The 19,588-nt window shown below is 43.9% G+C and overlaps 1 protein-coding gene across 7 annotated transcripts in view; it reads right to left on the bottom strand.

Annotated features, from left to right (window-relative positions):
- Positions 1-19,588, bottom strand: part of Vps26c (VPS26 endosomal protein sorting factor C) — a 40,837-nt gene that overhangs the window by 6,690 nt on the left and 14,559 nt on the right. The window contains exons 2-7 of one of the 7 annotated variants that reach the window (XM_048803671.1): positions 17,036-17,107; positions 14,094-14,172; positions 12,506-12,649; positions 11,170-11,319; positions 5,404-5,499; positions 3,059-3,133 (exon numbers count right to left, since the gene is read on the bottom strand). In XM_048803671.1, the coding sequence (XP_048659628.1) occupies positions 3,059-3,133; positions 5,404-5,499; positions 11,170-11,319; positions 12,506-12,646 (462 nt within the window). In that variant the 5' untranslated portion in view covers positions 12,647-12,649; positions 14,094-14,172; positions 17,036-17,107. Of the gene's footprint in view, positions 1-3,058; positions 3,134-5,403; positions 5,500-11,169; positions 11,320-12,505; positions 12,650-14,093; positions 14,173-17,035; positions 17,108-19,588 lie in introns of those variants that run through there. The other 6 variants (XM_048803672.1, XM_048803673.1, XM_015478772.2 and 3 more) reach the window with 6 other exon arrangements.

A 19,588-nucleotide genomic window follows, 5' to 3' on the forward strand; every position in this document is an offset into this window, starting at 1 on the left:
AATTAATTACAAATAAAATTTGTAATTAGCTACATTATGTTATTTAAAATTTTCTAGTAGCCACATTAAAAAAGCAAAAACAAAAGAAATTAACCAATATTTCCAAAATGTTATCATTTCCACATATAATCAATATAAAAATTTATCTATGATATTTTACATTCTCTTTTTCATACTGAGTCTTTAAAACTAGGCCAGTATTTTCAACTTCTGCTCATCTAAACTCAGACCAGCCATCGGAAGTGGCAATGGTCACAGGGGCGGGGGGCCACCAACTGACCAGCACTTATCTCAAACTGAAGAGCAGGGAGCTCTCTACCTGATGGTTCCCAAAGATACAGCCTCTAAAAATGTCTTGGTTGAAGACAGAGTTTTAAAAATAACTACACATTAAAAAAAAAAAAAAAAAACATTTGTTTGGAAAAATAAAAAAGCGGTAACAGTTCACATTAAAATTCTTTAAGGCAACTGATGAAATAGGAAAAGCTTTCTATGTCCACCTCAAAACACTCTTTTCCATCCTCCCGGTGGTGACATTAGCATCTGCAAACAAAAATCAATTTGCACTATTTTCTGAGTCTGATCTCCAGCCTTCCTGTAGTATCTGTGAGCCACCTTATCCTTCCAATAAATCCCTTTTCTACTTAAAAAACAGCAAACAAAACCCACCATGGTATTTTAAAAAATTCTTTTTGTAGTTGTAGATGGACAGAATGCCTTCATTTTGTTTGTTTATTTTTATGTGGTGCTGAGGATCTAACCAGGTGTCTCACGCATGCTTGGCCAGTGCTCTCCCACTGAGCTACAGCCCCAGCACCCCACCATGGTATTTTATAAATAAGCAATTTTATTTTGATTTATGTTATTTTCTAACAACAAACATAAATGCTTCTGTCATAATGAAAGACGTTCTTTTTCATTTATAAATAAAAAGCAAAGAACCTTATACTAGTCAAGCTGCGAGGAACACCCCCTGGACTCCACCCAGTGAAGCATTTCCGTCAGATAAAAAGTGGATTATGGGGGTTGGGGTGCAGCTCATTGGGGAGGCTTGCCGAACTGCAGTGAGGCCCCAGGTCTGTCCCCAGCATCACAAAAAAACAAACACAAAAAGAACAAGTGATTGCCCAGGACACTGCAAGAGTGCAGGCACTGGGGCTGGGGATGTGGCTCAAGCGGTAGCGCGCTCGCCTGGCATGCGTGCGGCCTGGGTTCGATCCTCAGCACCACATACAAACAAAGATGTTGTGTCCGCTGATAACTAAAAAAAATAAATAAATATTAAAAATTCTCTCTCTCTCTCTCTCTCTTTAAAAAAAAATAATAATAATTAAAAAAAAAAAAAAAAGAGTGCAGGCACCACAGACCTCCAGTTGGCGGAGAGGGCAGCGTGCAAGAGTGCCCACCGGCTGCCTGTGATCACTGTGGGGGCCAAAGAGACATCTCAAGGTGACTCATCATAGGATGGGGAAGCGGTGAAGAGTTGGGACTTCCTACTTAGAAGACTCTGAGGGCAGATCAGGACAGGACAGGGCAGTGTCCCAAGTCATTTAAGGCCACAGTGTAGGTCAGCGAGCCCAACACCCAGAGGACAGGCTGCCTGCACACACCTCCCACTCCCCGTGTGACCCTCAGTGCAAACTCAGTGTGCACTTCTCCTGGGGAGCCTGATGCTCACTCAGGTGGGGGCAGAGTCTCCTTAACCAAGCCACTTACCAGGTCCTCACTCGTAAATTGGCAACCAAGAACCAATGAATTCCGGAGAATAAGAGCAAGAAAAAGAGGAATCTGCTCCACACACAGAGGAGCCACGAGAGAGGGAGGTACAGCGTGAGCACTGAAGGGGCTGCCCAGGAGGACAGGGGCCTAGAGAGGGACCACGCTGCTGAGCTGGGGCACAGGAACCCGAATGGCCTCCTGAGCCACATGCTCCATTCTCTAAGGAGAAGGAGCCATGGAAAATGGCAGAGGAGTTGTGAACCTTCCAGAAGGTTCTGAAACCCATGACATACCACTTGCCTCATTTATACCTCCCCGGGGATGAGGTCATCCCAAACTTTCCCTCAACCCAGTTCTAATCTGTATTTTCCAGTGAGTAAAATGAAGAACTAGTCAAGAAGAAAGTTCTGTCCAGAAGGAGCTGTAGGAATTCCCTACTTCCTCAAGAAACAGATATCTTAAAAAAAAGAAAAAAAAAAACTGAGGAAAATTGGCAGCAGCGGATGAGTGCTGGTCCACACAGGCCGAGGCAGATGGCCGAGAGCTGCTGTCTGTGAGTGCAGCCCTGCAGGGTCGGCTGGGCTGCTGCCCTGACTTCTGTGTGTCCCGGGGTAAACGCCCTGGTGTGGGGAGACTGCTGGAATCTTTGAAAAGCACTTGCCTCCTATTCTCTGCCTGCCGGGAATGCTGCTGGGAGAAACTACCAAATAAATATCAACAGAGGCTGACCAGAGGCCATGGGCAGACAGACCTCGGCTAACCTGAGAAATGAAGGAGTAGGGGGTTTGGGGCTCACGGTGCAGCAAGACTGAGATGACTACCCACGGTCAAAAGCAAGCTGGGGGTGGGCTTGTGGCTCAGCGGTAGAGCACTCGCCTAGCACATGTGAGGCCCTGGGTTTGATCCTCAGCACCACATAAAAATAAATAAAATAAAGGTATTATATAAAGGTATTATATCCAACTAAAAAAAAGGATTATATATATATATATATGAAAAAAAAAAAAAAGCAAGCTGGGCACCATAGGCCCAGCTGCTCAGGGGACTGGGGCAGGAGGATCACTTGAGCTCAGAGGTTTGAGGCCAGCATGGGCAACACAGAGGACTCCATCTCAAAAAGCAAGCAAAACCACAAACAGACAAGGAACTTTTAAACCACATTCTTCTCCTAAGCTGAGTTCAACATGAGATCAAACTGAAAGTACCAAATAATTAGTGTACAGAAACAATCAGGAATCCTCTCACCATGGCTCAGTTCCCAGCTAAAGAACAGTTGGTCATGGGGTCTGGTCACTAGGAAAACCCATGGCATCTGAGTGGAATGAGAGGAACCGGTTACCTCTTTGACGTTCTGTAAAGTTTCTGGGGTGATGGTGAAGTCCACAGGGCTCGGAGTCAATGTCCCCTTCTGAGGCTGGAATGGGAGGTAGAACTGCAGTCAGCAGGCTGAGGGCCAGGGCTGAAGAGCTCTGCAGGCCCAAAGGTGTTGCCCTCTTTAAAGAACCAGGAGGGACTTGGTACTAAGGAAAAGACTTGGCTTCCAAACACAAACACAGCTCTGCAAAAAACACGGCTGTGCTCTTTGTCAAATTCCTCCGCCCCGCCCCGCGTGAGGACTCATCTTTTCATCTGTAATATGAGAAGGGTGTCGAAATCTCCAAGGCGCTTTATGGGTTCAGAATGTTAGAATTACATCTATAAAGCAAAGCAGTATTCTGGGAAGTATCATCTTAAACCCTTCTCTGAGAAGGAGAGCTAACACTAGAGGGTCCACTGCGTGCTGAGTCTCATGAGGCTGTCCACTCCTCCCAGATGGTTACATCATACATGGGAAAGTGAGGCTCGGAGGTCGGTGCCCTGCTGGCTGCCTGTAGAGCTGTGAGTGGTGGTGGAATGAGGCACCTGGGCCAGTGCTGTCAGCCTCGGAGCTACACAGCCATTACCTGGAAGAATCAGACCTATAAAATGAACCGTGGATGCCACCCACATCAACTAACAGGGATCATCTCCACATTACATTCTCCAAGAATCCATCCACACAGCCATGCTGCAACCACGCTCGCCATGGGCTTCTACTAGGAGCCAGGATCCAAAAGGCCAGCAAGACCCAGGGAGTGGGCAGAGGAAGGGCAGGTCAGCAGGACCCAGGCAGCAGGGTGGGGCCAGGCACTGAGCAAGGCCAAGGTCACTCACTCACCATGAGTTCATGACAATGAATATTCTTCTTGAATACACTCTTTAACTTAACAGGTTCATGAGTATTCTTTAGTGAAAATACTCTTCTTTGCAGCATTTAAAGAAGCATTGACCTTATAAACTATAGACCACAGTATGCTTTGGCCTTCTTCTGAAACCATTCACCCAAAAGACATGACACTTGAAGGCCACGTGGTGACAGACGGCCTGGAAGTACTCACTGCTACCCAGACAGAGCATGCCACCAAAAAGGGCTCGGTGGTCTCAGTCTGGGGACTGGGGGAGGCATAACCTGGGGGCTGGCCCTGGGCAAGGAGCCACTTGGTTCATTCTTCACAAAACTTGAGACTTTTTATCAAGGACATAGAAGACTCTTTCGGGGAGGGTAATCCACATAAAAATTTTGTCTTGCTTCAATTTTAAGACTGGTGATGGAAAAAAGAGAAATAGCCATCTAAACCAAGTAACTTCCAAAAAAAAGGGAAACATTTTAAAAGTGTTTTATACAAATGTAACAAATGTATACAACATAGTTTATCACTGAAAGAGACTCTTAAGCACTATGAGTATTAAAAATTTAACAGGAAAGGGAAACTATAAAAGCTCTAAAAAAATGACAAAAAGAATGTAGGTGAACAGAGGACATCTGTGATTTTGCCAATCTCACACACAGCAGATTTAGGTCTTGTGTTTTTATTTACTACTTAAAAGATTCCATAGCTTGGTGCAGTGGCACATGCCTGTAATCCCGGTGGCTTGGGGGCCTGAGGCAGGAGAATCTTGATTTGAAAGCCAACCTCAGCAAAAGCGAGGTGCTAATAAGCAACTCAGTGAGACCCTGTCTCTAAATAAAATACAAAAAATAGAGCTGGGGATGTGGCTCAGTGGTCGAGTGCCCCTGGATTCAATCCCTGGTACCCCCACCCCCGCCAAAAAAAAACCCCCAAACCACAGACATTTCATAATAGTGTAACAGAAATGCAAGCCCAAATTTTCTACAAAACCAAGCTGACTAGCCTGACACTCTGTGGTGGCCCCATTGGTTAAGGTGTGTGGCGGGGACTGTGGAGTGTGTGCAGGCTTCTGCTCCACACCAAAGTAGCCCTGGGAGCTGCAGCCTGGGGAGCTACGGCTCCCAAGCACTGCCCCGCCAGCCCCAGCCTGACTACAGCTATGGAAAGGGCTTTCCAGCTTCAAACAAAATTCCAGAGGTCTGAGCAGGGCACAGACCAGGGAGGGAGGAGGCATGGCCACTTCTATATGAGACAGCACTAGCAAAGCCCGAGAGAGTGCAGAGTGAGCACAAGTCTGTCACCATGTGTCACAGTGAGTATAGGCACTGATGGTCACTGCTGATTCTGCATGACCAAGGAAAAAAACTGCACTGTGAGGGTGAGGTGCTTATGCCGCGGGCCACCTCTGACCAGGCATCTCCTGTCTTAGACTAAGTAGTTAACTTATCGCTTGTGCACAGGGTGCAGTGCAGACCCGAGGAAAGCTTACAGCAGAGTGAACAATGAATTCACAGGTCTTTGTCAAGTCTTTGGCCAGCAGAGACCGCCTCATGTCACAGCGCAGCGTGTACTAGAAGGAAAAGTCAGAGAGAACAGAGTGTTAGTGGGCTTTGCGCTCGTCTTGGCATGATATTCAAGGGGTAAAGGAAGTGACATATTTTAGGGAAACTTTGTCCAATGAACCTGTTTCATAAAGTAATGCACATAACGGGGGAAGTTAATGTTCAAATAAAGGCAAAAACAAAGAACAAGTAAAATCACTTCAAGGTTATTCCTCAGCCTGTTCCCACAGTCGTTCTGAGGCTGGGCCCCTGGAAAGCACACACGGTCTCCTTACCTACAACCTGGGCGAAGACCAGAGCAGGAGGACAGAAGAGCAATGGCAGAGGAGTGGAGCTGTCCCAGTGCAGCTGTCCACCGCGCTGTGTGAGCCCAGACACATAACAACTTCTCTGAGCTTCCACTCGCCCCTCCATAAAATAGGGGTATCAATACCCACCTGCAGTGAGCATCAACTAGCTCACACATGGCAAGCACTGAGTGCCAGGCCCGGCACAAAGTGACATCTAGTAGAAAACACCAGAAATACCCGGAGCAGCACCCGGCACCTCCCAGCCCACAGCTCTTCCCTCACACTGCAGAGTGTGTGAGGCACCAGAGCCAAGTTCACAGTTCACACCTGTCACACCCGTAGGGGGCTTCTAGTTGACTAAAGAGAAGTAAAGGCAGAAGTAAAGATCCAGGACCTCAGGGATCCTAAAAATTAGCTCTTCACATCTTGATCTTAAGGAGGAATAAAGAAGGGGAAGTATTTTTAACATTTTTATTTTGAAACACTTCTAATCCATACAGAAGTAAAGGGAGGAGTTAGGGAAGCCCTATGTATCCACAAGCCAGCTCACTCGTGGCCAGCTCAGGACCATCTGACTTCACCATGGCCAGCAGCAGATGGCTGCTGCGGGTGAGGGACAGAGCCGTGGCAAAGAAATGCGGCCACCGCACACCAGCTCTGAACCTGGCCGCTGGCTTCTCTGCAGTCCCTGGCTGGTTTTCTGAGCTGGCCACTGCTGGCTACTTACTGCAAAGGGGGCTTGTCCTCCCCAGACAGAGTACATAACAGGGCTGGTCACTGAGCTTGAAGCCAGCTTGGGACTGAGACAGCAACCTCACGTCCCTGTCCATGAACCTGGAGCAGCCTGGAAACAAAATTCCATGATATGATTACCTTCTTTTTGCTAGTCTTTAAAACAAAACCAGGGGGCTAGGGTGCAGCTCAGTGGTAGAGCTTGGGCAATACCCAAAGTCTGTCCCCAAAATACCCCCAAATCCTACAACTTATGTTTAATAAAGCTAGCTGCTGCTTAATCATCCAGGAAAAATTTTAGAGTTACATAAAAAATAATTTTCATACCTAGGACCATATGCATAGTTGTGAATCTTGCATGAAATAAGTTCTTATATATCTAACATACTATGGGAGATTAGAACATTTTTTATAAGAATCATCCCTTGTCTGCAATGATCATAATATATTTGTATGCAAATATGTATATCTTCTTTAACAAGATTTCAATCTAATCTCCCAGCCAGACAAGTTTAGTGAGGGCTGGTAGTGTGTTCAGGTGTGAGTGTGTGTGAGCGCGTGCCCAGAACTGGAAACTGTTCTACTGCTGTACATCCCACTCACTGTCAGGCACGAGCCACACTTCATTCTGGCTGGCCTGGACTCTGATTCTTTTCCTACTGCCAACTTCCCCTCCCTCTATCTCAGTCTTGGATTTGGGCTAGATGCCTTCCACTATCTCCCTACCTGGGGACAGAGTGAGCAGTAGGCCAAACCTCTTCAGAGACTACAGGAAAGAATTCTCCTCTGCTGAAACTGCCAGTCTAGTAGATTGCAAGCTGCAGCACCTATCGGCAGCCCACCTTGCCATGACAGGGGAAGAGCCTGCTTGAGGCCAAAGCTGGCACAGCAGAAGGCTGGCTAAGAAAGGGCTGGAGCCCTGGTTTCCAACCTGGACACACTGTTCCTTTGGAACTGCTGCTTCTACGATCCAATGTCTCTTTTGTGCCTAAGTTAATTTGAGTTGGATCTCTGTAACTTGTGAATGGAAGGGTGTGAATTACAGGCATCAACTTTGGCCGCTATTTAAGTGTGAAAGCATTAATTAGTAATTTAGGGCAGCTAGTGATCACTTGGAGAGGGGAGAAAGTAAAGAGGAAAATCAATGTTTGTTCTAGGAGAGGTGTCAAGTTCTTCTGCATGCCCTGTCCTGATGGGTCCTAACAATATTAATACAAGAACTACAGGGTACGTGTAGGGATAGTCATTAACTCATGTATCCATCACTCAGCAAACACTCACCGAGCACATTATGTGCCAGGCCCAGTGCCCAACTCTTCATCATTCCCTCATTAATCCCCTAGAAGCAAGATCAGGGAGGGCACTGGGGGGTCACAAAGGTGGGGTTTGAATTCACTCCCACCTACAGCCAAAGTCCACACTGAATCCTCCCACAACACTGAGGCGATCCCTCTCCTGGGAAGCCCGGACCTCATCTGACCACGATCTTTCCCAGGTGCTAGCTCAGTCATGTGGTTATGAGCTACGGGAAGTCAGAGGGCTCCAGAACAAAAACCTCAACAACACATTGAAAGGAGGTGCAAGATTGTCTTCTCTGATTATTGGTAAACAGGACACCAACAGCAATACAGAAAGATGCCAGTCAACAGTTTTAAAGTAGACTCCCGTAAAGGGTGTTTTTAATGTTTTAAGGAGGGCTAGAATCTCTGTAAATTAACCCCGAATGTGCCACATCAGCAGACTTGGCAGGGCTGGTACAGTCTGTGCTACAGTATACAATCCTGACAGTTTGTCCATAAGAGGGGAATATACATAATGAAACTTAACTATGATTTAAATAATTTTAAAATGAAAAGGCATTTGCACAAAGTGCAACTGGAAAGACTCATGGACTCTCACACGCAGTGCCTGAAAACGGAGGGGCACTTCAACGGAGCCAACCTGAGAAGAGCATGGGGCTGGGGATGTGGCTCAAGCGGTAGCGCGCTTGCCTGGCATGCGTGCGGCCCAGGTTCGATCCTCAGTACCACATACAAACAAAGATGTTGTGTCCACCAAAAACTAAAAAATAAATATTAAAAATTCAAAAAAAACCAACAACAAACTGAGAAGAGCAGGGCAAGCACCAGGCCTCCCTGAGAGGCAGCACCAATGGCCAGAGCGCCCAGGGAGCTGGGGGTTTAATTTGGGCCGCATTCTAAACCCTTTATTGTCTAGTAATTTTTACATTATGTAACCACAATGCAGTTCAAATTATAAATGAAAACTTTATGTCTGTATGAGAAAGGTGATATTAAGGCTTAACAATAAAACTTTTATCCAAGCAATGTGCCTAAGTCAATATTCAGAGTGAGCCCAGTGAGCAATGGGAAGGGGTGATGGCCTGTGGACCCCTGTGCCAGGTTGGCCATGTGGCCCCAGGAAGTCGCTGTCCTCTCTAGGTGGCACTTACTCTACCGCTAGACAAGAAGACTAGAGAAAAACTGTCAAGTCCTTAAATCAAAAGAATGGAATAGAACAAAGAGCCATGATCCTCTCTTAGGCAGATTTGTTCAGAAGAACACCAAATGTGAATATAGAATGGGAATTAGATGACACTCGAGGATTTATGTTCATTTTGATAAGAATGAAAATGTTACCTATGATCTTGTAGGAGATGGCCTATTTTTTTCAGAGATGGACATTGAGGTATTTTGACATGAAGTGTGTCAAGAATCTTAACTTTGAAATGATTCAGAAAAAATAAACACATATGGAAAAAAATGAGAGCAGGGCTGGGTGCCACTGAGTGGCAGAGCGCCTGCCTAGCACACAGGGCCCCAAGTTCTGCAGAATAGAGGATGGCCAAGTACCAATAAATGCTGAGCACAATAGGGTAAGCGTGATAAGCTTAATAAATGCAAAGTTAAACTAAGAAGAAATCTCATCTTTAGAATTTGTGAGATATTTGGAGACTTACCCAATTCCCAATTACAGCATTCTGAGGTTAATCCTCAAATTGTCAAATCTGAGGACCAAAATAAAGAGGTGGGTAGGGGCAATGATTTCTTTCCTAGGAAATTTACCACCTGCTAACTCCCCTGCTGCATTTTTCTAAAATAATTTTTTAGTTGCCGATGGACCTTTACTTAACTAATTAATTTATTTATATGTGGTGCTGAGAATCAAACCCAGTGCCTCGCACATGCTAGATGAGCGCTCTACCACTGAGCCCCAGCCCCAGCCCTCCCCTGCTGCATTTTAAGCACCTTCTGGTTTTCACACTCTGAGCAGGGACACAGCACAACTCTTGTGTGTACACCTGTATGTCTTTCTTGGCAACCTTTGGAAAAGAGTGAGATTTCTGATTCAAGTTTAAACAAGTTAACTTTTTAATAAATAATGATAAAGGAGAGAATAACAAGTATGACCAGTAAAAACCTGATCTCATTCCACTCAGTTTCTAATGGACATAACATAGCCTTAGAGCATTACATCAACACTGAGAGAACTACAAGCCAGTGGATAGTGACTCTGGATACAGAATAAAAGCAGTTTTCAACATGAAACACTCGAGATATTTCCAGTCTCCTTACATTTTCACTCACTTTCTTTCATGGTGGAAACACTCCCAGCCTAGAAAGCTGTTTGGAGCTCAGGTCTGGGGACCAGCAGCTGGTATGTGCATGCACCCCAGCGGCTGTCTCTGAACTGGACCCCATCACTGCTGCTACTCCTGAGGTCACCCCAAGCCTGTGGCTAGAGATGTATGTGCTGCTTGAAGCATGTACACTAACCATAAAGAACCACAGACATGTTTTTCCTTCACAGCAAGATGGAGTCATTGTCCTGCATATGTTTCTTCTTGACAGACCTCAGGCAGCTCAGAAACACATGCAGACCAACGATTGGTTACACCCTCCCAAGTGCTGGGAGGATTTCTGTTTTAAACTGGTATGTTTTAAGCAGGGCAGTGGTATCTACCAAGCCCAAATTATCAGCTAAACTTAAAAAATCAAACACATTCCTAACTTTCAACCCTTTTGTGCCTGGGCGAGACTGCAGAGTTTTTTGACTTCTAGGGAGAGACTGCTGCAAGGCACAGAGCAAAGTCCCTTTCTTCCTACTGAAGAAGGAAAGGCTCTTCCTCTCGCCTGGAGTCACCACTGGTCCACTCTGGAGACAACAACAGAACTGTGAAAGCCACCCGTCACCAGCAGAGGTGGACGGAAGTCACAAACTCACTTCCCCTCGTTGACAAGGTTTGCTCAATGAAGAACGTGTGATTGTACTAAAGAAGCAGCCTTGGGGATTAAACAGAGGGATCTTTATAAGGTAAAACAGACAATTAGTGCTGGTGCCAGAGAGAAGAGAGGGCATCTCTGTCACCCAACAATAAAAGTGACAGAGGTTGGTGCTGCCTCAAAAGAACGCTCAGGAAACAAAGGAATTTCTTAAGAAAGAAGTTATGTCTTGGGTCCTGTCAAAAATAATGGTCACACATGAAATGTAGTTAGCCAGGGGAAATGACTGAATTGTCAGACTATCCATGCAAGGACTCAGCAATAAGTCCAGTATGAAATTCTTGGATCCATTTATCAACTTTCAGTATAAACGACCAAGCCGATTTTCAGCAGAAAAATTCTGAAATCAACTGCATGGGATTCGGGAACTCACCTGAATGTTGACAAACACACCATGGTAGGTCTCGTGCAGGACTTTGTTACCCTTCACGTAGAGAGGAAATTCAAAAGGAATTTCTGTTTTGCCACTGGGAAACTTTCCTGGCTTCACCATTTCTATGGTGCTGTTGATAATCTGGATCGGCTGCAAACAAAGTCAGATGTCCCCTCCAATCAGAGCCGTCTGGTAATCATCTTAAAATACAGCACCCTGAGCTCCTGGACACTGCTGGGTCTGGAGATGAACAAGGAGTCTGTTCTTTCTTTTTTTTTTTTTAAGTCTCTTCCATGGATAATTCTTATTTAATAAAAATTTCAGTTTTGTTACAACATCAGACGTTGAGGGGCTTGGCACACAACAGGAACTGAGCCCACATGTTCCCCTCTTCTGCCCAAATCTCTCATCAGCTGTCCTCACAATCGCTATGTGCAGGATGCAGAGGGGGCACAGCACAGTGAAGCTGCCTGGCCATGGGGCACATGTGACCCACGGCTCCTCCTCATCAGGCTGTGTCCTCTCGGGTCACGCTGCCCCAGTTCCCGTGGCCCTCTGGCCTTTGGAGCCTGGCGCGGCAGCTGGTGAGTGGAGCAGCCTCTTCCAGCCCTGGTTACCTGCACACGACTTCTCTCTAGCCTCCCAGGAGGAAGGCAGCACTGACTGCAGGGACTCGCTTCCTGTGCTTTGGTTTAGCAGTACCCTCAGAAAACTGAGGACTTAGGAAGGGAATCACTAAACAATAGTGACTTAAAAGAAGAGAACTGGGCAAAAAAATGGGAAACTCCTATGTCGGACCCCCATGTAGCACCCCCTTCCCTATTCACTCTTCTTCCTACATTAGAGTTAATGTGGCCTTCAAGAAAGGGAAACCATAAGTCTAGAAAACAAGTTCACATTCTGGAACACAAAACTCTTCCCTAAGTGACAAGGAGAACTGCCACTTGCTCCGTCTGCCTCTAACTTGGATGTCAGACCCAACAGGAGCAACATGCACAGCTGGGAAGTCAGTCCTGAAGGAGGAAGGCAAGGGTGGCCATGGGCCACAGGCACCTTCTCAGAGGAGCTCCAATCTCTCTAATGGCTGAAGACAGTCCATGCATAGTTATCCTAACCCTATGTATGGAGTAGGGACAAATGCAAGCATACTTTGCATAAGGGGATAATTTTAGAAACAAAATATCTAAATGCTTTCATGCTTTGGGGTTGATTGGTAAGTACTGCAAGGGGGGTGACCACCCCCCCCCCCTTGCAAGTAACAACCAATGCACCAATAAAGGCAGAGGGCAAGTGAAACATACCATAAACTTTCGAAGTCCGAGTTAAGCATTCTTACCTTAACAGAATTGTAAAATGCTTCGAACACTCCCACACTTTTGGCACTGAGCTGGAGGTTCACGGTTCCTTCCATGGTCAAAGACACTCCCTGGTGCTGGACGGAATCCTTACTAGAGACGACCACCACGCCTGAGAGCATTTCCTGGGGACAAGAGGCAGCCTCCAATCATATCAGAGCATCTCACCTCAATTGTTGGCAAAAGGAAGTCATCTTAACAATCAAATCATTCAAAGATTGGGAAGATCATGGAGACGTGGATTCCGGGATAGAGGGGGTCTGTCCCTAGGGAAGAAGGTGCTGAGGACAGCGACACAGCACAGCTGCACCCTCATCCCATGGCTGCCTGCCAGGCTGAGCTGGCTGGGGCAGAGCCCACTGTGGCTGACTCCAGAGTGCAACCCACCCTGCTGCGATAAAAGCATCCACAGTGTCCCTTCCAAGGGACTTCGGAAAGCACAGTCCTCTCGGCCTCCCAGAATGACTATTTCTGAAGTGACCTTCAGAACACTGTGTGGCTGCCGTCAGATGGCAGAAAGCAGTTGACAAGAAACCAAAAAAGAAAAAGAAAAACAGCAGGAAGGAAAATCGGCATGCAGACCGACCATTTAAAAAACGTCTGCGCTGCTGGCTCTGAACGTGCTCACCTCGCATTTCTCTAGTCACCCAGCAAAGAATCTCTCCCCCAAGTACTTATGTTATGTGAACTTTTGAGAGCAGGGAATATTCTGTGTGCCTTAAATGTGCTTCATGTTTTGTTCTGTGTCCCACTACCCACCCCAAAGCCCTGAAGTCTAGTTAGATGCTATCATTTCCATTTTAAGCCAAATTCAGAGAGAACTCATTTTGTTCCTAAACAACACAGAAACCTCATAAGCAGCAGATGAGAATTCCTCTGAAATAGCTTCTAAATTTAAATAAAATTAATTCTATTAACTTTTTGTACAACTCAAAAAGAAATTTAAATTTTTTAAAAATTTAAATCCACTAGTACATTTTCCAATAACTTAACTAGTATGTCCCAATGATTATGAATGAATACAACACTAGCAGATAGATTTGTTCCCAGGTAGCACAACATTTTCAGTTATTCTCCTGGGAACAGATCTCAGGTGGACTGCTGAGAGGCTGATTATAACTGTGGCATCCACACAGCCACCCTGGGGCGTTCGAAGGACAAAGCACTGGAGCACGTTGGGAGCGAGCAGGGTAAATATTTCATGATCTTGTTATTTTTTGAGTTAATTAAGAAACAATATAGTGGAGAAAATAAAAAATTTAATAATATATTTGTTGATAGGCATTTTCACAATATACAGGTCTAGTGAGTCCATACCAACAAAAAAAGAATATAGGATGAATCTAAGCGTAGCCCAAGGAGTTTAGAAGCAGAAGATGATTTGACAGAGTTAGGACCCCTGTTTGTGAAAAAGGACAATTCTTATTCTGGCAAAGGAGGGCAGGATGAACGTGGATGACTAAAATTAACAAAACCCCAAGACCTTACCAAGAACTTCCCCCTAACCTTTGTCTAGACTCAACAAGAAGAGAATAAGATATAAGGGTCGGGAAAGTACCAACACCTCACCCAACACAACAGGCAGGGCCTTCAGCTGGGGCCAGGACTCCAGGAGGGGGCACTCACAGACTTAAGGACACCGAGGAACCCGGAAATGAGAGACAGAAATCTCCACAGGTGCATGGCAGCTTGGGGGGAAGAGCCATGGCTTTTGACATGTAGCACATTGACATGTAGCACATTTCTGTCCTAAGAAAGGTGAGGCCATCAGAAGTCCTGTTGAGGAGGAAGGCAGGCCCCACACTGTGTGCTCTAGAAGACACTGAGGGGTGGCCCAAGCTCCAGACTGCAGATCTCACCCCTATGCTGTTTGTCAAAGCAGGCACTGCCGACACCTGGGACCCGTCAGCATTAGGAAGAGATGGTCCTGTCCTCTGGGCCAAGATTACCACGCAGCCCAGCCTCCAGCAGGGAAGCTCCATTCTCTGCCCCTTGCTAGGTGTGGGGCAAGGTTGGAGAGAAAGGTGTCTGTGAGTCCACCTTCTACCAGAGACCAACAGTTCACCCTGGGCACAGAGCACACCTGTCACCCCCCATCTCAGCATCACTGGCTATCTGGCAGAAAACTGCTACCAAGTTTGTCTGAAGGGTAGTAAAAGTGACTACATTTTCCAGTTTTGTCTTCTCTCCCTGTAAGAGGCCACTGCCAAACTGTAACATTTTTTCCTTTTTGTTCTGTGGAATTAAATGTCAAAAAAATACTAGGATTTCAGGTCTGAAAACGAGGCATCAAGTCAGCATTCCCCGCTTGGCTTCCTGGAAACCATCCAAAAGAATAAGAAGCAACCACCAGCTCCATTGGGGCAGAGCTAGAGACAGTTCAACTCCACAAGACAGGTGGCAGGTCTGCTACAGGAGGTGAGAGGCAAGCAGGGCAGGAACTAGAAAAAGAAGCAAATCTGCTTCTGGAAGCGAGACGCCTCTGGGAGCAGCTGAGCCGCACTCCAGGCTGCGTTCAGTGGGTGTGGAGCATGGTGACGCCTCTCCAGTTGGCCATCTTATGGGCTGAAGAAAGCCAACCTCAGCCTGCTAGGATGCTCCCAGCCAGCCTGGCCAAGCAGTGAATTCACCTGGTACAAGAAGGAGACACTAAAAACAATCAGGGCTGGGGACGTAGCTCAGTGGGAGAGCACTTGCCTAGCATGAGCCAGGCCCTGGGTTCCATACCAGTCCCCCCCACACACACACAAAAAAAAATCCAAACAAACAAACAAACAAAAAACCAGCACAGGGACACATGACATAGAGTGGATTAAAAAAAAATAAAAGGGGGGAATGTGGGAGAGAGAGGAGGAGGAGAGAAATTCAAGTGGCAGATGATGACTGCAGAAAAGACAGATCATGTCTCCTGGTACTTAAAAGAGCTCTAAGGGACGAGCCTCCCACTCAAGGTAAAAGCCAAATTCCACCTGAGGCCTGTCTGGCTCTCTCCTCACGTAGCCCTCTGAGATCCTCAGCTCCCCAATGGCCCTTTGCAAAGGCTTCAGTCACATCCTCGTGCCGCACATGCGCTCCCCCTTCCACCTGGATGCTCTTCCTCAGACACCTACCTGGTGTGCTACCTTATCCCCAAGTCACTGTCAAATGACAACATTTCAGAGAAGCCTGACTCCCTGCCCCCATTTAAAACTGCACCACCCCTCGCCAACACTCACTTCTCTCCTCCCCTAACGTTGCTCTTATCACCTTCTAAAATACTGCATAAGTACTTGTCCCTTGTCCCTGGGCATAAACCCCACCACGGTAGAGTGATGGGCAACAGAAGGCACTCACTGAACATTTACCAAATAATAAAGGATCATTCACCATAAAAAAAAAAAAAAAGAAAAAATTGTGAATGTGCATTTCACCGTGAATCTTTAATATATAATGAAGCAGCTACTTCTATACAGGGGTACACAAACACAGAGCTAAGGGCTGGGGCTGGGGCTCACTGGTGGAGCGCTCACCCAGCACATGTGAGGCACTAGGTTCGATCCTCAGCATAAATAAACTTAAAAAAAAAAAAAAGAGCTAAGGGCTGAAATGTCAAGACCAAAAGAAGAGAGAAAAATGTTTATTTATTTTTATTTTTTATTTTTAAAGCTCAGAAAAGTAATGGAAGGAAACAAAACCACCAAAGAAAAGGTGATGAAATTTTTGGCCTCAAAATAAATAAAGAGAAGAAATTTTTTAAAACTCCAAATAAATTAAATAAAATTTATGGAAGATTTAAAAAGAACCACAAAGATAATGACAAATAGGTTAGAAAAGACGAGAAATACCACACATATATATAATCAAAGTCCTAACCAAAAACTGAGATAATGGAAAAGAACAAATATTTACTAAGATAATTTTAAAATATTGAAAGGGCAAATAAATCAGGAATTATCAATGAAAACATACTGTAGTAAAATTATTATTTAAAAAAAGAAAGAATCTTTTACGAGTCAGGCAAAAAGATCAAGTTATTTATAAAAGTGAAAAAACCCAAATTTCTCTATGGAAAAGTATAATTAAAAATGAAAGGTGACTCTATGACCAGTGTGATTCTGCAATCTGTACAATTAGAAAAATGAGAAATTATACCCCAATGATTCAAATGTTTGAATTGCCAAGATCATTGTCATGTCATGTGTAGCTAATTAAAAAAAAATTAAATTAAAAAAAAAAAAATGAAGGGCTGGGGCTGGGGCTCAGCGGTAGCGCCCTTGCCTAGCAAGTATGAGGCACTAGTTTCGATCCTCAGCACCACATATAAATAAATAAATAAAGGTCTATCAACAACTTAAATAAATATATATATATTGTATATACACATATATATATATACATATGTATATATATATATATACATACACACACATATATATATACATATGTATATATATATATACATACACACACACACACATACATACATGTATAAACTAAAGTGGAGAGCTGGGGTTGTGGCTCAAAGCGCTCACCTAGCATGCGTGAGGCGGCACTGGGTTTGATCCTCAGCTCCACATAAAGTAAAATAAAGACATTGTGTCCACCTATAAGTAAAAAATAAATTTAAAAAAATGAAAGTCAAGTACTACAATGCTCAAGTGTGAGCTCAGAATTTTATATCTACCTAAACTATCATTCCAGTACAAAGGACACAGTTTTAAAAATGCAAACAAGGGGCTGGGGATGTGGCTCAAGCGGTAGCGTGCTCGCCTGGCATGCATGCGGCCCGGGTTCGATCCTCAGCACCACATACAAACAAAGATGTTGTATCCACTGATAACTAAAAAATAAATATTAAAAAAAAAATGCAAACAAACAAAAACCAAAAAGTCTAACGAACCATACAAACCCCAAGCCCCAAGACTACTATATAAACATCCTTCTGCAGGAATTTACTGGATAGTGAAGTACAACTATGGAGAAATGACCGGAAAAACAATGTCAAATAACCAATTTGAGCATTAACTCCATTTAATTGTAAGAATAATTGTTCACAGTAGGGGATTAATATATAATGGCTAATACAAAAGATTTAAGATATAATAGAAAGCTTAAAGGGTGTCAATTAAGACAATTACAAAAGTCCATGACTATAAAATCATAAAAATAACATAAAGGAATTAAAATGGACTGTAGAGAGAAAGATGTTTAAAAACAAAAACCCAAATACCATTTCCACCAGGCTTGGTGGTGCACAGTAGAAACACAATCAGAGAACAAAGCATTAATGCTCAGAAAACAAAAGCCCCAGGAGATGCCAGGAGAAATGAAGTAGAGATGCTAGTGGAGGAAGATGTCAATTCACTCCTCTCAGGTGAAAAACATGCAACAAGGAGCAAAGCCATAGAAGACCTCGATCCACATCGATAAGTCAAGTGATTGGCATACACAGAACTTCACACCCCGAAAAGGACAGCAAACTGTTCACTAATCTAATCAAGAAAATAAAAAAGAGAAAAGCAAACATAAATATCCAAAATAAAAAAAAAAGGTAATCCCAGAGCTATGGAGGAGATCAAGTGATAAGAATATTCAACACTGTTCAATTGTGGATAAGCAAATTTAAAATGTTGATGAAGTGAATTATTTTTCTAGGAAAAGAACTCCAAAGAAAACATGAAATCTAAGCAAATCAATCACTGTTGAGAAAGATATTTATGAATAATTTCCTAAAAGCACCAGGCCCAAAGAGTTCTACAGATCATTCTGAATGTGTAAAGAAAACTCCATTCTATACCTGTATCAAAGAACATTTTTAAAAAATAAAATGTAACAATGATATCAGAGCAAGACACCATCTATAAAGAGAGAAAAAATATACATATTACAGTATTCTGACTTATAAACACCAATGCAAAGTCTTAAGCATTAGTAAATACAATCCAATGGCAACTTTAAAGAATAGTTAAGAAATCCATAACCAAGTGGGCTTACAGAGATCTATTTTGAGGGAAATTATATAATCATCTCTATAGATAAAAGACATCTGGTAAAATTTAGTTCCCATGCCTGATAAAATATGTGTAAAATAAGAAAAGAAAGTTTGAGGCTGGCCTCGGCAGCTTAGCGAGACCACAATAGGGTAAATGACTTGAATACAGAGTTCACAGAAAAGGAAATGAAAATTGCTTTTTTATCCTGTAAAAAAATGTTCAATCTCGACAAAAATATGAGAAACATTAATTAAAACAAAAATCAAAAAGTGTGATCACTCTGTGTTGAGGGTAGGGAGCAACAGGTATTCTCATATGTTGCTGAGGAGACCCTAAAATGTTATAAGAAACACTTGGCAACACCAAAACCACTTTAAAAACACATTGTCCCAGAGATACACCTGCAGATGGGAAATGACTTATTCAATGCAATACTGTTTATAACAAAAAAAGCTTATAAACAATTTAATTTCAACAAGAGGAAAATGGCTTTTCCTTTAATAAGGTGCTGAAGATGATTCACATAAGCACATGTCAGGTGCAGGCTAGTATCCCTCCTTTTCATTCTTTTCAGAATTAATTTATTATTGCACATGAATCAATTTGTCTGGTTTAGACTCCCACTGCCCACACGTGCCTCTTTTCTTTTTCTTTAGTTGCATACTGCACCATTTGGGAGAAAGGGGAGGACAAGGAACATTTGTACATATTTACTTGTACATGCATAAAACAACTTTAGAAGGGATCACAGAAATTGGCAGCTTTGCTTGTCAAGTAGGAGAGGACCCTGATGGGTGGGGTGGGAAGGAGGGAATGGTAGCTATCCAGAGATTCATGAATGCTGAGCCATGTGAACTGATGACCTGTTAGCACAATCAATCCATTTTTAAATAAAATAAAACCCCAAGTGGGATGAATCTAAATAAACAAAGCTCTAAATCTCTCAGATTTTGATAACACAAAGGTACAGTGGTCTTTCCTCAGGAAAAGAACTGTAGATGGAATGCTAAACAGTCACATTGCTCTGATTACTTCTTATTTTTTAATATTTTTATCTATTATAAGTAGTTATACATGACAGCAGAATGTATT

Source organism: Marmota marmota, unplaced genomic scaffold (assembly GCF_001458135.2).
Source record: "Marmota marmota marmota unplaced genomic scaffold, marMar, whole genome shotgun sequence".
In the NCBI taxonomy this organism is placed as follows: Eukaryota; Metazoa; Chordata; class Mammalia; order Rodentia; family Sciuridae; genus Marmota; species Marmota marmota.